This window comes from Drosophila biarmipes, unplaced genomic scaffold (genome assembly GCF_025231255.1).
Source record: "Drosophila biarmipes strain raj3 unplaced genomic scaffold, RU_DBia_V1.1 ptg000007l, whole genome shotgun sequence".
Taxonomy (NCBI): Eukaryota; Metazoa; Arthropoda; class Insecta; order Diptera; family Drosophilidae; genus Drosophila; species Drosophila biarmipes.
The window spans coordinates 289,105-313,714 of NW_026114528.1; the positions used below are offsets into that span (position 1 = coordinate 289,105).

The 24,610-nt window shown below is 32.9% G+C and overlaps 1 protein-coding gene across 12 annotated transcripts in view; it reads left to right on the forward strand.

Annotated features, from left to right (window-relative positions):
- LOC108028871 (putative serine/threonine-protein kinase STE20-like) overlaps positions 1 to 24,610 on the forward strand; it is a 202,768-nt gene that overhangs the window by 20,578 nt on the left and 157,580 nt on the right. For 9 of the 12 annotated variants that reach the window (XR_006367984.2, XR_006367983.2, XR_006367986.2 and 6 more), the window contains exon 2: positions 24,177 to 24,605. Coding sequence is in view for 7 of the 12 variants with exons in the window: in XM_044092641.2 (XP_043948576.1) it covers positions 24,177 to 24,605 (429 nt within the window). In the remaining 5 variants the exon portion in view is untranslated. Of the gene's footprint in view, positions 1 to 4,271; positions 4,334 to 13,083; positions 13,148 to 21,938; positions 22,002 to 24,176; positions 24,606 to 24,610 lie in introns of those variants that run through there. The other 3 variants (XM_050889799.1, XM_050889797.1, XM_044092644.2) reach the window with 3 other exon arrangements.

Below are 24,610 nucleotides of genomic sequence, written 5' to 3' on the forward strand. Positions count from 1 at the left end.
TAGGCTGAAACTTTCCCAAAACTTTCTTCTTTCTATTGCAAGTAGTATATAAGTTGGATCGGAAAACTATAAAATTATATCTTCGGTGTTTTTTAACATTTAACCTTCTAAGCTTGGAACTAACGTTTATTAATTTCGAATTAAATTTTATCAAAATCGGACGACTATATTATATTGCTGTCATAGGAACGATAAAAAAATTGGTGGGAAAGAAATATGAATAAAAATTATATCTTTGGGGCTATTTGACATATTATCTTATAATATTGGGAATATAATTTTTATATTTTTAAGAGTTTTGAATTCAATTTAATGAAAATCGGATTACTATAACATATAAATGTCAAAAAAATGGTCTATAAAAAAGAATGAAATATTTTTTTTTTAATATCACTGAAGCAAGCAACAATCCTTAAAAATTTCACATGGTGTTACTAAAGTTGATTATTTCTTGTAACTGCAAGAGTATACAAACTTCGGCTTGCCGAAGTTAACTTCCTTTCTTCTTTGTTTTGTTATTATGTTGCATTAGTATAGCTTTTTGTGGGCTAGTTTCAGTTTAAGCTTACATTCTTTTGCATAATGATCTAAGTTATACACCGGACTTATAGTATAAAATTGTATTGGGAAGTTTGCTATTCTACCAAGTACCAGCTCATATAGACAATAATCATGTGCCATAGAGGGTAAAGTGTTAAAACTGTAAGTGAAGCCTGGGAGCCAAACGTCCCAATCAGACTGGTTGAGTGGTATGTAGGATCTGATGAATTCATTGAATGTTCAATGACTTCCTTATACGGTTCCTGCTGTCTTATGGTTGTGTGCGGTAGATGTAAAGTTTTCAATTTTCAAATTTTTACATTAATCCTTTATAGCTGCATTTTTATATTCTTTTCTAATGTCCGTAATGAATGTCTTCAATGGGCCGTTTTCACACTTGTGTCTGGTATAGGTATTGTGACAAAATATTTTAAATCGCATATAAATGTACAATCGTGGACATAAGTATTTAGAAGTAGTGCTGCTTGCTTGAATTTTTCATCTAGGTCACAGAACTGCTGCCAGAGATCGCTCAACTGGTCTAGCTTACTGGAATAATAACCGTTTCGTTTAGCTGTTGGATCTATCCTTGTAGGTTATTTTGGTAGTTTAGTATGTTTGACTTGTTTCCTCAATAAATGAAGTTGAAATAGTGCACTCGTGTGTGTGTGTGTCCTGTAATGCTGGACAATGCTTAATATCCCATGAAGCTGGATAAGCTATGGTATCTTGAAGCTGGATTAAGCTGCGTATTCTATGAAGCTGGTTTAAGCTGTGGTTAGCAGGGCGGGTGGGTATAGTGTGAATTTAACGCTATTTTTAACCAGTTAGAGGTTCAGCTTTTGGATGGAAGGGGTCGCTGGAGTGTGATTCTGTGTTGGTTAAGGATCACGTCGGACTCACCAATGTTTGTGCCCACCCGAAATAGAGACTTTTAGGTCACACCGCAGGATAAGGGGGTTATAGTGTGCGCCTTGTCGCTGGCACGGGGACGCTTTTATGGCAGGACGATTGCGTCACGACAATGGACGGAGAGACGAAGTGGGCACTGCGCTGAGGTTTGAGCTACCAGAGATTAGCCACTAGTTGAGATGTGTAACGAGGCCTATTCCCAGAAGTAGGAAGTATGAGCCAATTGATAACTGATTTTTTCTTAAGTTGGTACTTGCTTATATACTAACATGAGTTATATTCTAAAGTAGGTCAGTGGTTTTCGATGATGGTAGCAGTTGGTTGACTCTGCGACAATGTGCTGACAGCTTTGGTCGGTCAGTGCGCCGTCGAGTTATTGAGACGTTGAGTCAACCCATTGAATATAATATGTTGATCAGCAATTCTCATAACCAGTGAGTGATACTGAGCGCCTAGTACTGTTCCCAACTGGGCTACAGCTTGATTTGGGGGGGTGCTGGTCATGTTGAGCATGCTTGTGTACGAACAAGCAATTTTCAAGAAATTAGAAAAAAGCATACACAAAATGTAATGAAAAAAACTTTTGACTATAATTTTTAAACGGTGGTTTTTAAACAAATCACAAAAATCTAGTTTTGCGTAGTTGAAAGGAAAATCTTTTAATAAGGAAGAACAACATTCACGTTTGAGTTTTGTATAAAAGCTGACTTTTAATTTTCTAAATTTCGTATAATATACTACGCAGAACCACATATTTTTTTCTTGAGCGGGAGCCTTATCAACGGTCTCCCACAAAGCGACCCTTTGTGGAGTTTAATAACTGCATTTATGGTCAGGTTCAACAAGTCTGTACTTACAATTACAATTGTTCGGCACTGCACCTATGTATGTTTTATGTTACAGATCGTAACTTAAGGCTCTAGATATTTTTTTAAATTGACATGAACAGCGCTCATAAAACCTTAAATTTATGACATTTGGTGTTCTTCTTGAACATTCTGCCAAGGGCCGGCAAAATGAGGTGTATAGGTTATCAATTTTTAAATTATTTTCGTAAACTATATTTTTTAAATTTTATATATTTGTATTTTATTTATTTAAATTATTTTTTTGCTTATAAGTTTTTATTAGACACCTTGCAACCAGCGAACTCGACATATTTATTTATTTGCTTCTAACTTATTATTAATTATTAATTGATTAAATAATTAATATTATTAATCCGATTTCAAAGGAAGCATGCCCGAACTTATGAAAAAATGCAAGTCTTTATTTAGGCGTGCAATATCAACAGTATGAATAATAGAATCCGATTTCAATGGATCCAAAAAACTTTTGGGATATGACTATCTCCTACATTCGAAGATGATAGTACTTCTCAGATTGAATATTATATGGAACACTAACAATCTTATCATCCGTTCTAGCTGTATAATCTGTCGCAATACTTAAAACTCCTTTTGCTGGCAAATCATGTAACTGAATTTGTTCATTCGTAAACCTTAAACAACCAACTTTTTTTTTCCTCTGTCCAATGAGTTGTAAAATCTATTACTGTTTTGTATATAAAGTATGTCGCAGAATATATGAACTGTAGCACATAAATGACAGGAAACCCTAAAGAACAACAATCCTACCGAGGTACAGAGGGAATAGAAATAACGCTTATAACCGCAACAATAACAACCAACTGGTGCAGACATTTCATTAATAAAAAAATTTGTGTTCATTTCATGATATTGATGGTCATAACATTACTCAAATATCAGCTGTTAGTAAAAGAACAATGAAATCAAAAGCATACATTTCAAAATAACTTATCTAAAATACCTATGTGATTCCACAGTTTTCACTTAGTAATAAAATAACAAATTTTAGTAACAGCATGTAAAATTTGTAAGGATTCTTGCTAGCTTCAGTGATATTAAAAGAAAATATTTTTCATTATTTCTCTGACCCCTTCTTTGACACTTATATGTTAGAGCTTTCCGATTTTTAATAAAATTAATTCGAAATTCTTAATATTATAACAAATGATATTCCCAATATTATAAGATAATATGTCAAAAAACACAGAAGCTATATTTTGCTCCATATTACTTTCTCACCAATTGTCCGATTGTTCCTATGGCAGCTATATGGTACTGTCGTCCGATTTTGATAAAATTTAATTCCAAATTCAGAACTAGTTAAAAAATGTTATTTCTAAGCGTAGAAGGTTTGATGTTTAAAAACACCAAAGATATAATTAAACAAAAGTTTTTCCCGATTATTCCCATAAAGCTCTAAGATATAGTTGTCGAATTCGGCTGGTTCCGACTTATATACTACCTGCAATAAAAAGAAGACTTTTGGGAATATTTCAGCCCGATAGCTTTAAAACTGAGAGACTAGGTTGCGTAGAAACGGACGGACAGACGGCCACGGTTAGATTGACTCGTCTGGTGACAAGAGTATGTATACTTTACGGGTTCGGAAACGTTTCCTTTACTGCGATTTAGACTTCTGACTGAAATCATAATACCCATCATAATATCTGCAAGGGTATACAAATGAAATAAACTAATAATAAAATATTCAAGTAAGCAAGGAAATCCTTTTATACTTATCGCTTAATATCCTTTAACCCGTAATTTGTATGACCAAAGCTTTTAAATATTAAATGTTGAGAAATCTCAGGGGCTATAATATTTAACATTTTTAATCAAATAGTCAAAAAATGATTTAAAAAAAATCTTTTATATTCCGATAATTTCAATATAAAAAGGGTAATTACAAATTAAATTATCTTTTCAGAGACATATAGACAAATACAAATTGTGGCTACCATAGTTTTGGGCGTTAGAGTGAGCGTGACACATTTTTTTGGGTCAATTGATAGGTATTTATGAGACAAATACATTTCATTTAAAATTTTGTTCTATAATAAAAACTGTAGGCCAGGAATCTGCATGCCAAGACTGACTACTCTAGCTCTTATAGTTTCCGAGATCTTAGCGTTCATACGGAAATACGGACATGGCTAGATCGTCTCGGCTAGTGATCCTGATCAAGAATATATATACTTTATGGGGTCTGAAACGCTTTCTTTTTCCTGTTACATACTTTCTGACGGATGTAGTATACCCTTTCACTCTACGAGTAACGGGTATAAAAATACATTTTGTCCGAATTTTAAACACTACAGATAAAAACGAAATTATCCACCTTAACGAACTAAAATATGAATTAATAACTACGACATAGTAAATACAAATACAAAACAATACAGATTAAAAAAAAATAAATAAAATAGTCTCTTTTTCAATTTAAAACACATCTTAATGCATTATAAACAAAATACATACATATTTTCGGATTAGGAAGCGAATCGATATAAGCATATAATTTTTACAAACAAAACATAAGGATTAAAAATTATAAACCAGTTTATATTAAAAATGATAGAATTCCTGATTGTCGAAAAAAAAGAAGCAGACAAAATCATAGAATTTCGGTCAAATAGGCACTTCTCATGCTTAAATTTGATGTCAGGATTTCATCGATTAGAACTCGAAGAAAACTTTCGAAACAAATGGCTTTTATCGTTTCACGCGATTACCCTATGGCTTAAAAATATCAACAAATTCTTTTCAAAGAAATATGACCATTGCATTTCCAGATATATATATGGGTGACCTAATTTTCATCGGTTGTTCAGAAATGCAGGAAACACAACCTTAAATTGCACCCAGAAAAGTGCTAATTTTTCAGACACGAAGTAACCTTCTTGGTACACAAGTTTACTAAAAAAGGTATTCTACCAGAGAACAAGATATACGATGTAACAGAAAAGTACCCAACCCAAACGGCCGCAAGTAACGCTTGCACTCTGCAATTATTACCGAAGTTTCATTACAAATTTTACCGACTTTTCACGCTACATCATGCGATTATGCAAAAAGAATGCGAAATTAAAATGAACAAATCAATGTTAAGAAGCCTTAGAGTACCTAAAAACCCAACTGATTAATCCAACATTATTACTGCATCCCGATTTTGACAAAGATTTTTGTTTAACAACGGATGTGGAGCTGTTATAACACAAGAACATAATAAAACGCAGCTGCTAGTAGCATAAGCATCACGGTTTTTCACCAAGTGAAAAAGTAAACATTTACACCATATATCAAAGAAAAACACTATAGTAAAAACATACCATATATTTTCCTTGACTAAGGAAAGTTAAAAATTAAAAAGAATGAGACTTGACTTTGAGGAATACGATTTTACTTTTCAATATTTCAAGGGAAATAACCAAACAATCATATCGCGAGGCATTATCACGAATAATAATCCAAGATTTACAAAAGGATAATAAGATTTTAAAAGTCATTACCAGAATTCAAAGTACATAAAAATCCTGCGCAGAAAAAGAACGAATAGAATTGCCTAAACAATCTACAGAAAAAGCAAATATCTGTAATACGCACAACAAAGATGAAAATTTTATTTTGTTTGTCAGTTGGTCCTGAAAATTCTAGACGATGTTAAACAGAAACTGTATACCCGTAACTTAAATTAAATTAACTTAAAGTAAATTTTTTTACTCTGTTTTCTGATTTTACAAAAACGGCTCTTACGGTTTTAAATGAAATTTGAAGGTGTATAGCCCTTGAGATTCCTGAACTTTTGTTTTTCGTTTTTTTTATTTTTAAGAGATTATTGTGTTATTGATAGCGAATAAGCTAAGAAGAGTGATCTAAAAATATTATTTAATCAGCGGAACTTAAGTAAAATAGATTGTTTATCCTTGTAGAATAAAATAATTAATATTAAGTTTGATTTTATGGTAGAATGCCACGTGGAATGCCCTGACTCCTGTCAAAAGTATTGGCGCGAAAAAAGGCAACCACGACAGATCTGCTATAAACGAAATCACGGTGGAGGATCATTATTGGTTTTGGGCCGAATTTGGGTATGCTGGGAAGTTTCCACTTTGTTTTATACCGACTAGAACAAATGCAGAAATATATATAGAGTTACTGGAAACTGTGCTCATCCAATTTGCTGGAGATCTTTATGGGGATGAGTGGATATTCCAGCAAGACAACGCGCCAATCCACACAGCTCGTAAAACTGAAGACTTTCTTGCAGCTAGAAAAATACCGCTATTGCAATGGCCAGTGATCAGCCCGGACCTAAATCAAATAGAAGATCTTTGAGGAATACTTTCTAATAAAGTTCACAAAAGTGGCCGCCAGTTCGACACAGTTAATGACCTCATAAAAGCTTTGATCAAGGAATAGGATCAAATAAATCCGACAACTCTGCAAAACATGGCAACTTCAATGCCCAATCGGATTAATCAAAATTTGTATTAAGAAAGAAAAACGTATAAATTATTAAGAAGTATATTTAAAATTGCTAAAAAATTGTTCAATTTTCTTGCACTATCCAAATATACTTATTTCATATGAAAATAAAGTTCTTTATTTAATTTAAAGTTAATCTTAACGTTTACGAAAAATATATTGTTATTTTTTTGTTAATATGTACTCAAGCAATATAAAAAAATTTAATCAAAAACCTAATATAATTATTTTATGTTTTTTTTTTTTAAATAATTTCAATGCACATATACTTCTTTCCCTGAGGTATAATGAGTTCTAAATGGGATCCTTGAAATCCGCGATTTAAATTACCATAGCTTTCCTTGAGATGCTTCCTTTATTGCGCCACATTGTTTTCATAATCAATCTTGACTTAGAAGCTCTCGAAGTATTTTTCATTTCGCATATATCTGCCATTTTTACCTCACTACTTCCACGTCTAACTAAATCCTTTTCATATTTTATCCATCATATTGTTTTGATGTGAAATACTAGTGCTCAACCACACAGATGTTAGGCAAAACACTATGATTATGTATAAAAACCTTTTGTAGGTCTAAAGATCCTGAAAATCCTGATTTGCTAAGTCAACTGCTTCTTTTAGAGCTCAATTATAATTTATATATATTTATACCCGGATGTATCAGGTAAAAGGAAGCGTTTCTGACTCCATAAAGTATATATATATTCTTGATCAGGATCACTAGCCGAGTCGATCTAGTCATGTCCGTCTGCCCGTCCGTATGACTGTCTTTCCGTATGAACGCTGAGATCTCGGAAATTATAAAAGCAAGAAGATTCAGACCACGCCCACTCTAACGCACACAATCCGCGATAATCTGTGGCGCATACAGTTCTTATGATAGAAAAAAAAGTAATTAAAAGTTATTTGTCACATCCATACCTATCGACTGACTTAAAAATATGTGGCGCGCCCACTCTAACGCCGACAAACCCAAAACTGTGGTGGCCACAGTTTTCATGCTAGGAACATTTTTTTCTAAAATATATTTGTCTTATTAATAACTATCGATTGACATGAACAGCGCTAATAAAATCTTAAATTTAGGACAATAAGTGTTCTTCTTGAACAGTATTACTTTTGAACGGAGCATCCGATTTTGACAGTTCAGGTGTCGTTTATTATTGTGTATTATTTTAAGTAAGAATACAACTAGGTAAAAAGTGTGGGGTATATCCTATTTTCACTTGTTCACTATCACCGCTCTTTCTCCCAACCAATTGATTTTACAATGTCTTGGTATGTAGTTTGTAGTACTTTTAGTTTTTCCATTACCTTTCGATTGATGTATCACTCGTAACAATCGAACGATTACTTTAGATTTGCAATTCTTCGCTTCGTCACTACAGGAATGCCGATCCCAGTAATATAAAAATAAAAAAAATAAAAATTGTTTGGCTTTTCTTTTTTTTGCACACGGCACCACAACACGGTCCAAAGTTTCCTTGTACTATACAAACTCTCTTTCCGTGGACTCTTCAAATTCTCTTTTCTCGTACTCTCCAAACTCCGTCTAACTGCATTTCCTAAACTCTCTTTCCCGCAGTAATGTAATATATAATATATAAATCTTGCTCCTATTTTCGTTACAATATACGGACCAGTATATTAACTAACTTATGACCAGTTTCTTTCTTTAATAAAACCTGGTCTCCTATTTTAAAATTTAAATTTTAAAATTATAAATGTTAAATTTTTTCTATTTTTATCGTATTTAATTTTTATACTTTTGCAGAGGGTGTAATGATTTCAGTCAGAAGTTTGCAACGCAGTGAAGAAGACGGTTCCGACCCCATAAAGTGTATATATTCTTGATCAGCGTCACTAAACGAGTCGATCTAGTCTTGTCTGTCCGTTCCTACGCAAACTTGTCTTTCAGTTTTTAAGCTATTAGGCTGAAACTTTCCCAAAACTTTCTTCTTTCTATTGCAAGTAGTATATAAGTTGGATCGGAAAACTATAAAATTATATCTTCGGTGTTTTTTAACATTTAACCTTCTAAGCTTGGAACTAACGTTTATTAATTTCGAATTAAATTTTATCAAAATCGGACGACTATATTATATTGCTGTCATAGGAACGATAAAAAAATTGGTGGGAAAGAAATATGAATAAAAATTATATCTTTGGGGCTATTTGACATATTATCTTATAATATTGGGAATATAATTTTTATATTTTTAAGAGTTTTGAATTCAATTTAATGAAAATCGGATTACTATAACATATAAATGTCAAAAAAATGGTCTATAAAAAAGAATGAAATATTTTTTTTTTAATATCACTGAAGCAAGCAACAATCCTTAAAAATTTCACATGGTGTTACTAAAGTTGATTATTTCTTGTAACTGCAAGAGTATACAAACTTCGGCTTGCCGAAGTTAACTTCCTTTCTTCTTTGTTTTGTTATTATGTTGCATTAGTATAGCTTTTTGTGGGCTAGTTTCAGTTTAAGCTTACATTCTTTTGCATAATGATCTAAGTTATACACCGGACTTATAGTATAAAATTGTATTGGGAAGTTTGCTATTCTACCAAGTACCAGCTCATATAGACAATAATCATGTGCCATAGAGGGTAAAGTGTTAAAACTGTAAGTGAAGCCTGGGAGCCAAACGTCCCAATCAGACTGGTTGAGTGGTATGTAGGATCTGATGAATTCATTGAATATTCACTGACTTCCTTATACGGTTCCTGCTGTCTTATGGTTGTGTGCGGTAGATGTAAAGTTTTCAATTTTCAAATTTTTACATTAATCCTTTATAGCTGCATTTTTATATTCTTTTCTAATGTCCGTAATGAATGTCTTCAATGGGCCGTTTTCACACTTGTGTCTGGTATAGGTATTGTGACAAAATATTTTAAATCGCATATAAATGTACAATCGTGGACATAAGTATTTAGACGTAGTGCTGCTTGCTTGAATTTTTCATCTAGGTCACAGAACTGCTGCCAGAGATCGCTCAACTGGTCTAGCTTACTGGAATAATAACCGTTTCGGTGGCGTCGTTCGGCAGAATCCTTGCCATAGTTTTTATTAGCTGTTGGATCTATCCTTGTAGCTTATTTTGGTAGTTTAGTATGTTTGACTTGTTTCCTCAATAAATGAAGTTGAAATAGTGCACTCGTGTGTGTGTGTGTCCTGTAATGCTGGACAATGCTTACTATCCCATGAAGCTGGATAAGCTATGGTATCTTGAAGCTGGATTAAGCTGCGTATTCTATGAAGCTGGTTTAAGCTGTGGTTAGCAGGGCGGGTGGGTATAGTGTGAATTTAACGCTATTTTTAACCAGTTAGAGGTTCAGCTTTTGGATGGAAGGGGTCGCTGGAGTGTGATTCTGTGTTGGTTAAGGATCACGTCGGACTCACCAATGTTTGTGCCCACCCGAAATAGAGACTTTTAGGTCACACCGCAGGATAAGGGGGTTATAGTGTGCGCCTTGTCGCTGGCACGGGGACGCTTTTATGGCAGGACGATTGCGTCACAACAATGGACGGAGAGACGAAGTGGGCACTGCGCTGAGGTTTGAGCTACCAGAGATTAGCCACTAGTTGAGATGTGTAACGAGGCCTATTCCCAGAAGTAGGAAGTATGAGCCAATTGATAACTGATTTTTTCTTAAGTTGGTACTTGCTTATATACTAACATGAGTTATATTCTAAAGTAGGTCAGTGGTTTTCGATGATGGTAGCAGTTGGTTGACTCTGCGACAATGTGCTGACAGCTTTGGTCGGTCAGTGCGCCGTCGAGTTATTGAGACGTTGAGTCAACCCATTGAATATAATATGTTGATCAGCAATTCTCATAACCAGTGAGTGATACTGAGCGCCTAGTACTGTTCCCAACTGGGCTACAGCTTGATTTGGGGGGGTGCTGGTCATGTTTAGCATGCTTGTGTACGAACAAGCAATTTTCAAGAAATTAGAAAAAAGCATACACAAAATGTAATGAAAAAAACTTTTGACTATAATTTTTAAACGGTGGTTTTTAAACAAATCACAAAAATCTAGTTTTGCGTAGTTGAAAGGAAAATCTTTTAATAAGGAAGAACAACATTCACGTTTGAGTTTTGTATAAAAGCTGACTTTTAATTTTCTAAATTTCGTATAATATACTACGCAGAACCACATATTTTTTTCTTGAGCGGGAGCCTTATCAACGGTCTCCCACAAAGCGACCCTTTGTGGAGTTTAATAACTGCATTTATGGTCAGGTTCAACAAGTCTGTACTTACAATTACAATTGTTCGGCACTGCACCTATGTATGTTTTATGTTACAGATCGTAACTTAAGGCTCTAGATATTTTTTTAAATTGACATGAACAGCGCTCATAAAACCTTAAATTTATGACATTTGGTGTTCTTCTTGAACATTCTGCCAAGGGCCGGCGAAATGAGGTGTATAGGTTATCAATTTTTAAATTATTTTCGTAAACTATATTTTTTAAATTTTATATATTTGTATTTTATTTATTTAAATTATTTTTTTGCTTATAAGTTTTTATTAGACACCTTGCAACCAGCGAACTCGACATATTTATTTATTTGCTTCTAACTTATTATTAATTATTAATTGATTAAATAATTAATATTATTAATCCGATTTCAAAGGAAGCATGCCCGAACTTATGAAAAAATGCAAGTCTTTATTTAGGCGTGCAATATCAACAGTATGAATAATAGAATCCGATTTCAATGGATCCAAAAAACTTTTGGGATATGACTATCTCCTACATTCGAAGATGATAGTACTTCTCAGATTGAATATTATATGGAACACTAACAATCTTATCATCCGTTCTAGCTGTATAATCTGTCGCAATACTTAAAACTCCTTTTGCTGGCAAATCATGTAACTGAATTTGTTCATTCGTAAACCTTAAACAACCAACTTTTTTTTTCCTCTGTCCAATGAGTTGTAAAATCTATTACTGTTTTGTATATAAAGTATGTCGCAGAATATATGAACTGTAGCACATAAATGACAGGAAACCCTAAAGAACAACAATCCTACCGAGGTACAGAGGGAATAGAAATAACGCTTATAACCGCAACAATAACAACCAACTGGTGCAGACATTTCATTAATAAAAAAATTTGTGTTCATTTCATGATATTGATGGTCATAACATTACTCAAATATCAGCTGTTAGTAAAAGAACAATGAAATCAAAAGCATACATTTCAAAATAACTTATCTAAAATACCTATGTGATTCCACAGTTTTCACTTAGTAATAAAATAACAAATTTTAGTAACAGCATGTAAAATTTGTAAGGATTCTTGCTAGCTTCAGTGATATTAAAAGAAAATATTTTTCATTATTTCTCTGACCCCTTCTTTGACACTTATATGTTAGAGCTTTCCGATTTTTAATAAAATTAATTCGAAATTCTTAATATTATAACAAATGATATTCCCAATATTATAAGATAATATGTCAAAAAACACAGAAGCTATATTTTGCTCCATATTACTTTCTCACCAATTGTCCGATTGTTCCTATGGCAGCTATATGGTACTGTCGTCCGATTTTGATAAAATTTAATTCCAAATTCAGAACTAGTTAAAAAATGTTATTTCTAAGCGTAGAAGGTTTGATGTTTAAAAACACCAAAGATATAATTAAACAAAAGTTTTTCCCGATTATTCCCATAAAGCTCTAAGATATAGTTGTCGAATTCGGCTGGTTCCGACTTATATACTACCTGCAATAAAAAGAAGACTTTTGGGAATATTTCAGCCCGATAGCTTTAAAACTGAGAGACTAGTTTGCGTAGAAATGGACGGACAGACGGCCACGGTTAGATTGACTCGTCTGGTGACAAGAGTATGTATACTTTACGGGTTCGGAAACGTTTCCTTTACTGCGATTTAGACTTCTGACTGAAATCATAATACCCATCATAATATCTGCAAGCGTATACAAATGAAATAAACTAATAATAAAATAATACCTTTTCTTATCATATTACTGTACCATAGCTTTGATCATTCAAGTAAGCAAGGAAATCCTTTTATACTGATCGCTTAATATCTTTTAACCCGTAATTTGTATGACCAAAGCTTTTAAATATTAAATATTGAGAAATCTCAGGGGCTATAATATTTAACATTTTTAATCAAATAGTCAAAAAATGATTTAAAAAAAATCTTTTATATTCCGATAATTTCAATATAAAAAGGGTAATTACAAATTAAATTATCTTTTCAGAGACATATAGACAAATACAAATTGTGGCTACCATAGTTTTGGGCGTTAGAGTGAGCGTGACACATTTTTTTGGGTCAATTGATAGGTATTTATGAGACAAATACATTTCATTTAAAATTTTTTTCTATAATAAAAACTGTAGGCCAGGAATCTGCATGCCAAGACTGACTACTCTAGCTCTTATAGTTTCCGAGATCTTAGCGTTCATACGGAAAGACGGACATGGCTAGATCGTCTCGGCTAGTGATCCTGATCAAGAATATATATACTTTATGGGGTCTGAAACGCTTTCTTTTTCCTGTTACATACTTTCTGACGGATGTAGTATACCCTTTCACTCTACGAGTAACGGGTATAAAAATACATTTTGTCCGAATTTTAAACACTACAGATAAAAACAAAATTATCCACCTTAACGAACTAAAATATGAATTAATAACTACGACATAGTAAATACAAATACAAAACAATACAGATTAAAAAAAAATAAATAAAATAGTCTCTTTTTCAATTTAAAACACATCTTAATGCATTATAAACAAAATACATACATATTTTCGGATTAGGAAGCGAATCGATATAAGCATATAATTTTTACAAACAAAACATAAGGATTAAAAATTATAAACCAGTTTATATTAAAAATGATAGAATTCCTGATTGTCGAAAAAAAAGAAGCAGACAAAATCATAGAATTTCGGTCAAATAGGCACTTCTCATGCTTAAATTTGATGTCAGGATTTCATCGATTAGAACTCGAAGAAAACTTTCGAAACAAATGGCTTTTATCGTTTCACGCGATTACCCTATGGCTTAAAAATATCAACAAATTCTTTTCAAAGAAATATGACCATTGCATTTCCAGATATATATATGGGTGACCTAATTTTCATCGGTTGTTCAGAAATGCAGGAAACACAACCTTAAATTGCACCCAGAAAAGTGCTAATTTTTCAGACACGAAGTAACCTTCTTGGTACACAAGTTTACTAAAAAAGGTATTCTACCAGAGAACAAGATATACGATGTAACAGAAAAGTACCCAACCCAAACGGCCGCAAGTAACGCTTGCACTCTGCAATTATTACCGAAGTTTCATTACAAATTTTACCGACTTTTCACGCTACATCATGCGATTATGCAAAAAGAATGCGAAATTAAAATGAACAAATCAATGTTAAGAAGCCTTAGAGTACCTAAAAACCCAACTGATTAATCCAACATTATTACTGCATCCCGATTTTGACAAAGATTTTTGTTTAACAACGGATGTGGAGCTGTTATAACACAAGAACATAATAAAACGCAGCTGCTAGTAGCATAAGCATCACGGTTTTTCACCAAGTGAAAAAGTAAACATTTACACCATATATCAAAGAAAAACACTATAGTAAAAACATACCATATATTTTCCTTGACTAAGGAAAGTTAAAAATTAAAAAGAATGAGACTTGACTTTGAGGAATACGATTTTACTTTTCAATATTTCAAGGGAAACAACCAAACAATCATATCGCGAGGCAATATCACGAATAATAATCCAAGATTTACAAAAGGATAATAAGATTTTAAAAGTCATTACCAGAATTCAAAGTACATAAAAATCCTGCGCAGAAAAAGAACGAATAGAATTGCCTAAACAATCTACAGAAAAAGCAAATATCTGTAATACGCACAACAAAGATGAAAATTTTATTTTGTTTGTCAGTTGGTCCTGAAAATTCTAGACGATGTTAAACAGAAACTGTATACCCGTAACTTAAATTAAATTAACTTAAAGTAAATTTTTTTACTCTGTTTTCTGATTTTACAAAAACGGCTCTTACGGTTTTAAATGAAATTTGAAGGTGTATAGCCCTTGAGATTCCTGAACTTTTGTTTTTCGTTTTTTTTTATTTTTAAGAGATTATTGTGTTATTGATAGCGAATAAGCTAAGAAGAGTGATCTAAAAATATTATTTAATCAGCGGAACTTAAGTAAAATAGATTGTTTATCCTTGTAGAATAAAATAATTAATATTAAGTTTGATTTTATGGTAGAATGCCACGTGGAATGCCCTGACTCCTGTCAAAAGTATTGGCGCGAAAAAAGGCAACCACGACAGATCTGCTATAAACGAAATCACGGTGGAGGATCATTATTGGTTTTGGGCCGAATTTGGGTATGCTGGGAAGTTTCCACTTTGTTTTATACCGACTAGAACAAATGCAGAAATATATATAGAGTTACTGGAAACTGTGCTCATCCAATTTGCTGGAGATCTTTATGGGGATGAGTGGATATTCCAGCAAGACAACGCGCCAATCCACACAGCTCGTAAAACTAAAGACTTTCTTGCAGCTAGAAAAATACCGCTATTGCAATGGCCAGTGATCAGCCCGGACCTAAATCAAATAGAAGATCTTTGAGGAATACTTTCTAATAAAGTTCACAAAAGTGGCCGCCAGTTCGACACAGTTAATGACCTCATAAAAGCTTTGATCAAGGAATAGGATCAAATAAATCCGACAACTCTGCAAAACTTGGCAACTTCAATGCCCAATCGGATTAATCAAAATTTTTATTAAGAAAGAAAAACGTATAAATTATTAAGAAGTATATTTAAAATTGCTAAAAAATTGTTCAATTTTCTTGCACTATCCAAATATACTTATTTCATATGAAAATAAAGTTCTTTATTTAATTTAAAGTTAATCTTAACGTTTACGAAAAATATATTGTTATTTTTTTGTTAATATGTACTCAAGCAATATAAAAAAATTTAATCAAAAACCTAATATAATTATTTTATGTTTTTTTTTTTTTAAATAATTTCAATGCACATATACTTCTTTCCCTGAGGTATAATGAGTTCTAAATGGGATCCTTGAAATCCGCGATTTAAATTACCATAGCTTTCCTTGAGATGCTTCCTTTATTGCGCCACATTGTTTTCATAATCAATCTTGACTTAGAAGCTCTCGAAGTATTTTTCATTTCGCATATATCTGCCATTTTTACCTCACTACTTCCACGTCTAACTAAATCCTTTTCATATTTTATCCATCATATTGTTTTGATGTGAAATACTAGTGCTCAACCACACAGATGTTAGGCAAAACACTATGATTATGTATAAAAACCTTTTGTAGGTCTAAAGATCCTGAAAATCCTGATTTGCTAAGTCAACTGCTTCTTTTAGAGCTCAATTATAATTTATATATATTTATACCCGGATGTATCAGGTAAAAGGAAGCGTTTCTGACTCCATAAAGTATATATATATTCTTGATCAGGATCACTAGCCGAGTCGATCTAGTCATGTCCGTCTGCCCGTCCGTATGACTGTCTTTCCGTATGAACGCTGAGATCTCGGAAATTATAAAAGCAAGAAGATTCAGACCACGCCCACTCTAACGCACACAATCCGCGATAATCTGTGGCGCATACAGTTCTTATGATAGAAAAAAAAGTAATTAAAAGTTATTTGTCACATCCATACCTATCGACTGACTTAAAAATATGTGGCGCGCCCACTCTAACGCCGACAAACCCAAAACTGTGGTGGCCACAGTTTTCATGCTAGGAACATTTTTTTCTAAAATATATTTGTCTTATTAATAGCTATCGATTGACATGAACAGCGCTAATAAAATCTTAAATTTAGGACAATAAGTGTTCTTCTTGAACAGTATTACTTTTGAACGGAGCATCCGATTTTGACAGTTCAGGTGTCGTTTATTATTGTGTATTATTTTAAGTAAGAATACAACTAGGTAAAAAGTGTGGGGTATATCCTATTTTCACTTGTTCACTATCACCGCTCTTTCTCCCAACCAATTGATTTTACAATGTCTTGGTATGTAGTTTGTAGTACTTTTAGTTTTTCCATTACCTTTCGATTGATGTATCACTCGTAACAATCGAACGATTACTTTAGATTTGCAATTCTTCGCTTCGTCACTACAGGAATGCCGATCCCAGTAATATAAAAATAAAAAAAATAAAAATTGTTTGGCTTTTCTTTTTTTTGCACACGGCACCACAACACGGTCCAAAGTTTCCTTGTACTATACAAACTCTCTTTCCGTGGACTCTTCAAATTCTCTTTTCTCGTACTCTCCAAACTCCGTCTAACTGCATTTCCTAAACTCTCTATCCCGCAGTAATGTAATATATAATATATAAATCTTGCTCCTATTTTCGTTACAATATACGGACCAGTATATTAACTAACTTATGACCAGTTTCTTTCTTTAATAAAACCTGGTCTCCTATTTTAAAATTTAAATTTTAAAATTATAAATTTTAAATTTTTTCTATTTTTATCGTATCTAATTTTTATACTTTTGCAGAGGGTGTAATGATTTCAGTCAGAAGTTTGCAACGCAGTGAAGAAGAGTGAAGAAGGTTCCGACCCCATAAAGTGTATATATTCTTGATCAGCGTCACTAAACGAGTCGATCTAGTCTTGTCCGTCCGTTCCTACGCAAACTTGTCTTTCAGTTTTTAAGCTATTAGGCTGAAACTTTCCCAAAACTTTCTTCTTTCTATTGCAAGTAGTATATAAGTTGGATCGGAAAACTATAAAATTATATCTTCGGTGTTTTTTAACATTTAACCTTCTAAGCTTGGAACTAACGTTTATTAATTTCGAATTAAATTTTATCAAAATCGGACGACTATATTATATTGCTGTCATAGGAACGATAAAAAAATTGGTGGGAAAGAAATATGAATAAAAATTATATCTTTGGGGCTATTTGACATATTATCTTATAATATTGGGAATATAATTTTTATATTTTTAAGAGTTTTGAATTCAATTTAATGAAAATCGGATTACTATAACATATAAATGTCAAAAAAATGGTCTATAAAAAACAATGAAATATTTTTTTTTTAATATCACTGAAGCAAGCAACAATCCTTAAAAATTTCACATGGTGTTACTAAAGTTGATTATTTCTTGTAACTGCAAGAGTATACAAACTTCGGCTTGCCGAAGTTAACTTCCTTTCTTCTTTGTTTTGTTATTATGTTGCATTAGTATAGCTTTTTGTGGGCTAGTTTCAGTTTAAGCTTACATTCTTTTGCATAATGATCTAAGTTATACACCGGACTTATAGTATAAAATTGTATTGGAAAGTTTGCTATTCTACCAAGTACCAGCTCATATAGACAATAATCATGTGCCATAGAGGGTAAAGTGTTAAAACTGTAAGTGAAGCCTGGGAGCCAAACGTCCCAATCAGACTGGTTGAGTGGTATGTAGGATCTGATGAATTCACTGAATGTTCAATGACTTCCTTATACGGTTCCTGCTGTCTTATGGTTGTGTGCGGTAGATGTAAAGTTTTCAATTTTCAAATTTTTACATTAATCCTTTATAGCTGCATTTTTATATTCTTTTCTAATGTCCGTAATGAATGTCTTCAATGGGCCGTTTTCACACTTGTGTCTGGTATAGGTATTGTGACAAAATATTTTAAATCGCATATAAATGTACAATCGTGGACATAAGTATTTAGACGTAGTGCTGCTTGCTTGAATTTTTCATCTAGGTCACAGAACTGCTGCCAGAGATCGCTCAACTGGTCTAGCTTACTGGAATAATAACCGTTTCGGTGGCGTCGTTCGGCAGAATCCTTGCCATAGTTTTTATTAGCTGTTGGATCTATCCTTGTAGCTTATTTTGGTAGTTTAGTATGTTTGACTTGTTTCCTCAATAAATGAAGTTGAAATAGTGCACTCGTGTGTGTGTGTGTCCTGTAATGCTGGACAATGCTTAATATCCCATGAAGCTGGATAAGCTATGGTATCTTGAAGCTGGATTAAGCTGCGTATTCTATGAAGCTGGTTTAAGCTGTGGTTAGCAGGGCGGGTGGGTATAGTGTGAATTTAACGCTATTTTTAACCAGTTAGAGGTTCAGCTTTTGGATGGAAGGGGTCGCTGGAGTGTGATTCTGTGTTGGTTAAGGATCACGTCGGACTCACCAATGTTTGTGCCCACCCGAAATAGAGACTTTTAGGTCACACCGCAGGATAAGGGGGTTATAGTGTACGCCTTGTCGCTGGCACGGGGACGCTTTTATGGCAGGACGATTGCGTCACGACAATGGACGGAGAGACGAAGTGGGCACTGCGCTGAGGTTTGAGCTACCAGAGATTAGCCACTAGTTGAGATGTGTAACGAGGCCTATTCCCAGAAGTAGGAAGTATGAGCCAATTGATAACTGATTTTTTCTTAAGTTGGTACTTGCTTATATACTAACATGAGTTATATTCTAAAGTAGGTCAGTGGTTTTCGATGATGGTAGCAGTTGGTTGACTCTGCGACAATGTGCTGACAGCTTTGGTCGGTCAGTGCGCCGTCGAGTTATTGAGACGTTGAGTCAACCCATTGAATATAATATGTTGATCAGCAATTCTCATAACCAGTGAGTGATACTGAGCGCCTAGTACTGTTCCCAACTGGGCTACAGCTTGATTTGGGGGGTGCTGGTCATGTTGAGCATGCTTGTGTACGAACAAGCAATTTTCAAGAAATTAGAAAAAAGCATACACAAAATGTAATGAAAAAAACTTTTGACTATAATTTTTAAACGGTGGTTTTTAAACAAATCACAAAAATCTAGTTTTGCGTAGTTGAAAGGAAAATCTTTTATTAAGGAAGAACAACATTCACGTTTGAGTTTTGTATAAAAGCTGACTTTTAATTTTCTAAATTTCGTATAATATACTACGCAGAACCACATATTTTTTTCTTCAGCGGGAGCCTTATCAACGGTCTCCCACAAAGCGACCCTTTGTGGAGTTTAATAACTGCATTTATGGTCAGGTTCAACAAGTCTGTACTTACAATTACAATTGTTCGGCACTGCACCTATGTATGTTTTATGTTACAGATCGTAACTTAAGGCTCTAGATATTTTTTTAAATTGACATGAACAGCGCTCATAAAACCTTAAATTTATGACATTTGGTGTTCTTCTTGAACATTCTGCCAAGGGCCGGCAAAATGAGGTGTATAGGTTATCAATTTTTAAATTATTTTCGTAAACTATATTTTTTAAATTTTATATATGAAAATGAAATGAGGTGTATAGGTTATCAATTTTTAAATTATTTTCGTAAACTATATTTTTTAAATTTTATATATTTAATTTATTTAAATTATTTTTTTGCTTATAAGTTTTTATTAGACACCTTGCATCCAGCGAACTCGACATATTTATTTATTTGCTTGTAACTTATTATTAATTAATTAATTGATTAAATAATTAATATTATTAATCCGATTTCAAAGGAAGCATGTCCGAACTTATGAAAAAATGCAAGTCTTTATTTAGGCGTGCAATATCAACAGTATGAATAATAGAATCCGATTTCAATGGATCCAAAAAACTTTTGGGATATGACTATCTCCTACATTCGAAGATGATAGTACTTCTCAGATTGAATATTATATGAAACACTAACAATCTTATCATCCGTTCTAGCTGTATAATCTGTCGCAATACTTAAAACTCCTTTTGCTGGCAAATCATGTAACTGAATTTGTTCATTCGTAAACCTTAAACAACCAACTTTTTTTTTCCTCTGTCCAATGAGTTGTAAAATCTATTACTGTTTTGTATATAAAGTATGTCGCAGAATATATGAACTGTAGCACATAAATGATAGGAAACCCTAAAGAACAACAATCCTACCGAGGTACAGAGGGAATAGAAATAACGCTTATAACCGCAACAATAACAACCAACTGGTGCAGACATTTCATTAATAAAAAAAATTTGTGTTCATTTCATGATATTGATGGTCATAACATTACTCAAATATCAGCTGTTAGTAAAAGAACAATGAAATCAAAAGCATACATTTCAAAATAACTTATCTAAAATACCTATGTGATTCCACATAGTTTTCACTTAGTAATAAAATAACAAATTTTAGTAACAGCATGTAAAATTTGTAAGGATTCTTGCTAGCTTCAGTGATATTAAAAGAAAATATTTTTCATTATTTCTCTGACCCCTTCTTTGACACTTATATGTTAGAGCTTTCCGATTTTTATTAAAATTAATTCGAAATTCTTAATATTATAACAAATGATATTCCCAATATTATAAGATAATATGTCAAAAAACACAGAAGCTATATTTTGCTCCATATTACTTTCTCACCAATTGTCCGATTGTTCCTATGGCAGCTATATGGTACTGTCGTCCGATTTTGATAAAATTTAATTCCAAATTCAGAACTAGTTAAAAAATGTTATTTCTAAGCGTAGAAGGTTTTATGTTTAAAAACACCAAAGATATAATTAAACAAAATTTTTTCCCGATTATTCCCATAAAGCTCTAAGATATAGTTGTCGAATTCGGCTGGTTCCGACTTATATACTACCTGCAATAAAAAGAAGACTTTTGGGAATATTTCAGCCCGATAGCTTTAAAACTGAGAGACTAGGTTGCGTAGAAACGGACGGACAGACGGCCACGGTTAGATTGACTCGTCTGGTGACAAGAGTATGTATACTTTACGGCTTCGGAAACGTTTCCTTTACTGCGATTTAGACTTCTGACTGAAATCATAATACCCATCATAATATCTGCAAGGGTATACAAATGAAATAAACTAATAATAAAATATTCAAGTAAGCAAGGAAATCCTTTTATACTGATCGCTTAATATCTTTTAACCCGTAATTTGTATGACCAAAGCTTTTAAATATTAAATGTTGAGAAATCTCAGGGGCTATAATATTTAACATTTTTAATCAAATAGTCAAAAAATGATTTTAAAAAAATCTTTTATATTCCGATAATTTCAATATAAAAAGGGTAATTACAAATTAAATTATCTTTTCAGAGACATATAGACAAATACAAATTGTGGCTACCATAGTTTTGGGCGTTAGAGTGAGCGTGACACATTTTTTTGGGTCAATTGATAGGTATTTATGAGACAAATACATTTCATTTAAAATTTTGTTCTATAATAAAAACTGTAGGCCAGGAATCTGCATGCCAAGACTGACTACTCTAGCTCTTATAGTTTCCGAGATCTTAGCGTTCATACGGAAAGACGGACATGACTAGATCGTCTCGGCTAGTGATCCTGATCAAGAATATATATACTTTATGGGGTCTGAAACGCTTTCTTTTTCCTGTTACATACTTTCTGACGGATGTAGTATACCCTTTCACTCTACGAGTAACGGGTATAAAAATACATTTTGTCCGAATTTTAAACACTACAGATAAAAACGAAATTATCCACCTTAACGAACTAAAATATGAACTAATAACTACGACATAGTAAATACAAATACAAAACAATACAGATTAAAAAAAAATAAATAAAATAGTCTCTTTTTCAATTTAAAACACATCTTAATGCATTATAAACAAAATATATACATATTTTCGGATTAGGAAGCGAATCGATATAAGCATATAATTTTTACAAACAAAACATAAGGATTAAAAATTATAAACCAGTTTATATTAAAAATGATAGAATTCCTGATTGTCGAAAAAAAAGAAGCAGACAAAATCATAGAATTTCGGTCAAATAGGCACTTCTCATGCTTAAATTTGATGTCAGGATTTCATCGATTATCGAAAATTCACAGGCATTCCTATATATGGGTGACCTAATTTTCATCGGTTGTTCAGAAATGCAGGAAACACAACCTTAAATTGCACCCAGAAAAGTGCTAATTTTTCAGACACGAAGTAACCTTCTTGGTACACAAGTGTACTGAAAAAGGTATTCTACCAGAGAATAAGAAATTCGATGTAACAGAAAAGTACCCAACCCAAACGGCCGCAAGTAGCGCTTGCACTCTGCAATTATTACCGAAGTTTCATTACAAATTTTACCGACTTTTCACGCTACATCATGCGATTATGCAAAAAGAATGCGAAATTAAAATGAACAAATCAATGTTAAGAAGCCTTAGAGTACCTAAAAACCCAACTGATTAATCCAACATTATTACTGCATCCCGATTTTGACAAAGATTTTTGTTTAACAACGGATGTGGAGCTGTTATAACACAAGAACATAATAAAACGCAGCTGCTAGTAGCATAAGCATCACGGTTTTTCACCAAGTGAAAAAGTAAACATTTACACCATATATCAAAGAAAAACACTATAGTAAAAACATACCATATATTTTCCTTGACTAAAGAAAGTTAAAAATTAAAAAGAATGAGACTTGACTTTGAGGAATACGATTTTACTTTTCAATATTTCAAGGGAAACAACCAAACAATCATATCGCGAGGCATTATCACGAATAATAATCCAAGATTTACAAAAGGATAATAAGATTTTAAAAGTCATTACCAGAATTCAAAGTACATAAAAATCCTGCGCAGAAAAAGAACGAATAGAATTGCCAATCTACAGAAAAAGCAAATATCTGTAATACGCACAACAAAGATGAAAATTTTATTTTGTTTGTCAGTTGGTCCTGAAAATTCTAGACGATGTTAAACAGAAACTGTATACCCGTAACTTAAATTAAATTAACTTAAAGTAAATTTTTTTACTCTGTTTTCTGATTTTACAAAAACGGCTCTTACGGTTTTAAATGAAATTTGAAGGTGTATAGCCCTTGAGATTCCTGAACTTTTGTTTTTCGTTTTTTTTATTTTTAAGTAAAATTTTAATTTTTATTTTGAGTATAATTTTAAAGTGGATAGCCCAGAAAATTGTTGTAAAAAGTTACCCTTTAAAGTTTTTAGGCAACATTTAGTAGTTCAGAGCATCTAACACTGTCTTATAAGGTCTAGGAATCATTTAAATTCTTATAAAAAACACTAAAAAACACTGCTCCAAACTCTTTTTCCGTGTACTCTCTTTCCTCGTACTCTCCAAACTTCCTCCCTTACTCCCTAATATTTCAGATTTAGATTTCTTATATTCGTACGCAGCGCAAGTTTGTTACGCAAACATGCCAAGCCCATTCGGACGCCTACAAACCACACAAGTGCTACCGTTTTAAATTCTCGCTTTGCTGCTTGTATACCTCCTTCCCCCTCCATCACCATTTAGCTGAATAAGTGATATCAGACAGTCATTCATACATTCATATTGATTCAAACATTTTTTTTCAGGATTTCCGGAAATTATGATAGCACTTATCATGAAGGATGTTTTATCAGCTATTACATATATTCACTCTGAGAACTGTGTCCATGGATCGATAAGAGCTCAGCACATTCTTATAAATTCTAGAAAAGCTGTTATATCAAATTTTCGAGATTGCCAAACTTTTATTATTCAAGGAGAAAAAAAAAAGTTCCTATATGGATCAACGGTGGGGGAAAAAAAACCATTGTATTGGAAAGCACCAGAGGTCTTAACTCAAAACCTTTCTGGCTACACCGAAAAAATAGACATATATTCCACAGGAATCACTTGTTGTGAAATGGCAAACGGCTTTCAACCATTTCAAGGCACAGAATTAACATACATGTTTATTGAGAAAATTCGTGGTAGTCGTCCTTTGCTATTGGATCACAACAGTATTATGGAAGACCAAGGTAAT